The 5,171-nt window shown below is 53.4% G+C and overlaps 1 protein-coding gene across 1 annotated transcript in view; it reads left to right on the top strand.

Annotated features, from left to right (window-relative positions):
* The first annotated feature begins 2,000 nt into the window (after positions 1–2,000).
* Positions 2,001–5,171, top strand: part of YJU2 (YJU2 splicing factor homolog) — a 22,029-nt gene continuing 18,858 nt past the window's right edge. The window contains exons 1-2 of the mRNA XM_007109298.2: positions 2,001–2,107; positions 4,065–4,165. Of these exons, the coding sequence (XP_007109360.1) occupies positions 2,084–2,107; positions 4,065–4,165 (125 nt within the window). The 5' untranslated portion in view covers positions 2,001–2,083. The remainder of the gene's footprint in view (positions 2,108–4,064; positions 4,166–5,171) is intronic.

Here is a 5,171-nt window from a genome sequence, read left to right as displayed (position 1 = left end):
AGATCCCACATGCCACAGAGCAACTAAGCCCGTGCACCACAACTACTGAGCCTGCGTGCCACAACTACTGAAGCCTGCGCACCTAGAGCCCGTGGTCCACAACAAGAGAAGCCACTGCAATGAGAAGCCCAAGCACCGCAATGAAGAGTAGGCCCCACTCGCCGCAGCTAGAGAAAGCCCGCGCGCAGCAATGAAGACCCAACGCAGCCAAAAATATAAATAAACAAACAAACAAACAAATAAATAAATAAAAAAGACTTGACCCCCTGGAGCCGTCTGGTGGGGAGTAGAGATAATACACAAGGGCTCAGGCATATTCACGAAAGGCGCATGTAGGACGCATTAGATGGTCACGAGAGAGAGAGGGACTGGACGGTGGCTGGGGAGGGAGGGGGCTTTGCTGGGTGGTCAGGCAAACGTCGGAAGAAATGCCAGCAGAACCGGGATCTGAGGGATGGAAGGTGTCACGGGCTATGGGAATTGCAAGGGCAAAGGCCCGGAGATGGGACCAAGCTGGGGTGTTTGTAGGAACAGCCAGGAGGCCAGGGAGCACAGGATCTGAGCAGGAGGGGCCGTGGGAGGGCAGGGTGCGGGAGCTCTGCCTTGCTCCTTGTGGCATCCCTCCTGGTGGAATCCACCCTTTGGAGGTCAGGATGCCCCATGAACTCCAGGCTTGCTTCCGGGAATGGGTGATAGGCGAGTCGATCCCTGGTCAGGGAACTAGATCCCACATGCCTGCTGCAACTAAGAGTTCGCGTGCCACAACTAAGGAGCCAGCAAGCCGCAACTAAGGAGCCCTCCTGCCACAACTAAGACCTGGTGCAACCAAATAAATAAATATATTTTTTAAAGTTAATGAAAATGAAGTAGAGTTATATTGTATTATCCACGTGGCCCCAAGGTAATCACAAGTGACCTTATAAAAGGGAAGCAGGAGGGTCAGAGGGAGACAGAGAAGGTGATGTGACAGTGGTAGCAGAGGTCAGAGTGATCCAGGACCATGAGCCATGGAACTCTGGCAGCCTCTAGAAGCTGGAAAAGACAAGGAAATGGATTCTCTCCTGAAGCCTCTGGAAGGAACCTGCCACCCATTTTAGACTTCTGACCTCCAAAACTCTAATAAATGTGTTGTTTAAAAATATAGCTTGTGGTAATTTGTTACAGCAGCCATAGGACACTCATACATCTGAAGTAGCCCCTTCTCATCACTTTCCATATGTCTCTCTGTTTTATTATCTTCAGATCATTTACCAGGACCTGAAAGGGTTTTTGTGTGTGTTTATTGTCCCATCAGTCCCACCAGACAGACTGTGACCTCCATGAGGGCAGAAATCTTACGTCTTGCTCTCTGATGTGTCCCCAGTGACTGAGCACGTCTTTGACACAGAACAAACATTTGTAAAATGAAGGGAGGAGGCTAGGGAAGGAACGACCTCTTTAGAGGGACAACGCAGAGGCAGACAACGGGGGGGACATCTGGGAGCGAGTGTTTGTAGGAGGAGGTAGGTTTGGAGCCTGGTCTTTGAGTCTCTAACTGACTCAAGATAAACTTGGGGTGGGGGGGCGTCCAGGGTGCTTCTTTGTGGAGCTGTGTGGATCGTTAAGAACTGCCCCTGTCCTCAGGTGAGCGCCAGGGACAGGGGAACGATGTGTAGGTTCCCGGAGCCCAACACACAAGGTAAGCGCTCAACGCTGAGTTGTACATTTGCTGAATAAAAGAACAAACCACAGGGAACGTAGCGACCAGCAGCCGCGTTGCGTGACGACGAAATTTTAACCAGTCGCTGCTCACCTCTAGAGGGCGCAGCGCCTCCTCCTCGGAACTTCAAATCCACAACGACGCCGGAACCTTTTGTTGCGCCCTTACTGAGGTCGCAACTGGGGAAGGGAATACAGACGGACTCGAATGTTGACAGGCGGGGATCTGAACCAATGAAAAGGCAAGCTGTGTACGCAGCAGCCAATAACAGCGGCTGAAGGAAGTGACGGAAGCAGAAATACAAGGGATAGATGGTCGGGGAAGTTCGACAAGCGCTCAGCCTAATCAGTATTCTCGTGGTCGTGAGAAGAGTAGGAGGTAAAGATGTCGGAGCGAAAAGTTTTAAACGTAAGTGTTGGGCAGCTAGGGCTTTCGACCTGGGGCTGGACATCTCGGAGCTCGGCCCGAGGAGGGCTACTTATACTCTCTTATTAGGGCCTTTGCTTTCTTCCCCAGCGGCCTTCTGCAGGGCGGGGCTCTCTAGACTCCTCCTAATCACCTTCTGCGGGGGGTGGGCCTTCACTAAGCCTTCCCCTCGAGGCTGGGGTGTACCCAGTCATCTGTGGGGGCGGAGCTTAGGCTATTTACCCAATCACTTCTGATTGGATTTTCTGAAGGGAATTATCCAATCACTTCCCTTGGGGGCGGAGCTTCCGTAGGATATTGGTATTCCCACTTTACAGCCTCATCTCCAGGAGGCGTGGCTCTGTTAAGTCCCTCCCTGCCTGGGGTTCTAGCCAATCGTATGCCTTGGAGGGATTAGGCTTTGCTAAGCTCTTCTGCTCCTGGCAGGGACCCTTCCAATTGCCTCAACTTCTCCCAGTTCTGTTGCGGAAAACTGGGACTCTTGGGGTGTGGAGCTAGTCTCTGGAAGGCAGGATTCAGCTTCTGGAGGAGAGCGCTCTGGAATTCTAAGTCCCTGTTCCCCGCCCTTCAGCAGGGTGTGTGCTCCCAGGAAGTGGGTGAGCTCCCCAGCCTGGGAGTGTAGAAGTCTAAGATGTCTGGACGGAGTAGAGGGGAGACCTCCAGACTGGTGGCTTGGAGCCCAGGATGACGTCCCTTACAGTGACTCAGTGCTCTAATCTTTTAAACACTATATTAGGAATTCAGCCCCAGCCAGCCCCAGTGCAGTGTGCCGGACTTCGAGTCTGTGAAAGTCCTTCCATCCCGAGGATCCAACTGGCAGCCTAGCCATTTCCATAACTTGCTGGTAGATACTTCTGTGCGCCAGGCACAGCTCTAAGTGCCTTGTTCATCAAGTCTTCTCGGGGGACAGGTTATCCCTTCTTCAGATGAGGAAACTGAGGCCCAGAGAGGTTATGTAATAGCCAGAGAGTAGAGGAATCAAACCCAGACACCCCTCCCCGCCAGCTCTGTAACTGATGCTCCTAATCACTGTACCACAGTTTCCCCAGAGCTGTGTCCCTGGGTCTGAATCCTGGCTCTGCTGCTCACACTGTGTGACCCTGAGTAGCTGAAACCACCAGAACTGTTGCCTCCTCTGTGAAATGGGTACACCATTTCTTTGCAAGAATTCCATGAGGCAGGGGACATAAAGCTCTTTGTGTACTACGTGGAGCCTGGTAAGTGCTCAAAATGCAAAGTGCTTTATTTTCTGATTATCGTATGTAATTCTCTTTCATAATCCAAACTCTCCTTCCCCCCCATCTCCCATCTCAGGCTCCTGTGCAGAAAGAGTTAATGCAACAGGCTTGAGACTGCTGCCTTAGAAAGGCTGGCTTGCAGTGCTGGACTTTGGCTGGTATCCGGGAACCTGAATTTGGGGATGGTTCTCAATGTTCTCTGAAAAGAATGGCTCCCTGGGGTTAAACTGTTTGTACAAACAGTGTGGTTTATGCTGAGCACCTGCTCCCCTCCGGGAGTCTAGAGGCTGGAATCGTCATACGTGCCGGGCAGAGGTGCCTACACACCAGCCCCCAGTGAAAACCCTGGGTGCTGGGTCTTCCTGAGCGTCCCTGGGGGACATTTCACACACGTTGTCACAATATATCACTGGGAGAATTGACTCCATCGGGATAAGTCTCTGGAAGCTTGTGTCCGGTCTCCCTGGGCCCCTCCCCACATGCCTTTTCCCTTGGCTCGTTTTTCTCTGTATCCCTTTGCTGTAATGAATAGTAGCCATGAGGACAAGTGTATGCGAGTCCTAGGAGTCCTCTCACCAAATCCTGAAACGTGGGAGTGGTCTTGGGGACCCAGACACAGCTCCCCAGAGCCCCTTCCCTCTGCCCCCGGCCTGCCCCTGCATCTGAAAGCAGCTGCCCTGACCCTTCCTTCCTCCCCACAGAAATACTACCCACCTGACTTCGACCCTTCAAAGATCCCCAAGCTCAAGCTGCCCAAAGACCGGCAGTACGTGGTGCGGCTGATGGCCCCCTTCAACATGAGGTGAGCGACCCCGCGGGGCCCCTGCACTGGTCGTGGTGGACAGACCCAGTGCCTGGCACCCACAGAGAGCGTCCCGTCCCCAGTGCTCAGACCAGGTCGTCGGTCCTGGCTCAGACGTGGACCCAGTGAGCGAGTGACTGTGCCAGACCTCACCCTTCTGCTGTTCAGGACTAATCTCCCTGATGTCTCAGAGCTCCCAGCTGGTACCTGTGTCGAGATCTCAGTCACTGGTAGTAAGAGTGAGCACACGAGACAGGGTCCTGTATGTACATTCACTTCCTCCAGCAGTCCTGTCCGTTCCTGCCCCAGGGCCTTTGCACAAGCTGTTGTCTCTGCCTGGGACACTTTTCTTTCTGCTCTCACATGGCTGGCTCTTTTTTTTTCTTTTTTGTCTGAGTTGGGTCTTCGTTGTGGTGCGTGGGCTTCTCATTGTGGTGGCTTCTCGTTGCGGAGCACGGGCTCTAGGTGTGCGGGCTTTGGTAGTTGTGGCTCGCGGGCTCTAGACACAGGCTCAGTAGTTGTGGCGCACGGGCTTAGTTGCTCCATGGCATGTGGGATCTTCCCGGACCAGGGCTCGAACCCGTGTCCCCGCGTTGGCAGGCAGATTCTTAACCACTGCGCCACCAGGGAAGCCCTGGCTGGCTCTTTTTCACCCTTCAAGACTTGGCTTAGATCTCACCCCCTCAGAGAGGCTCTCCGGATCCCCCTCCTAACCCCCTCCATCCTTCCCTCCCCATCACAGTCCCCAAGCCTCGTCCTTCATACAGCCTTGGAATTACTGTACCTCACCACAATTTTTTACATCTTAGCACATCTGAAACGAAGTGGTAATCAAAGCCACCTTTGTTAGTGAAATTCAGCCCGTGTTTACGTATTCTTTCCTCTCTCCCCTTCCTTCATTCGTTTTCCCTCAGCAGTCACTTACTGGGCACCTGCTGTGCACCAAGGCCTTGGCTGGGTGCCAGGGATACTGTGGGCATCAAGACTTGCCCCCGCCCCCCCCCCC

Source organism: Physeter macrocephalus, chromosome 2 (assembly GCF_002837175.3).
Source record: "Physeter macrocephalus isolate SW-GA chromosome 2, ASM283717v5, whole genome shotgun sequence".
NCBI classification, from domain to species: domain Eukaryota; kingdom Metazoa; phylum Chordata; class Mammalia; order Artiodactyla; family Physeteridae; genus Physeter; species Physeter macrocephalus.
The sequence above is the reverse complement of the archived record's forward strand: the minus strand, read 5'-3'. Positions and strand labels throughout refer to the sequence as shown.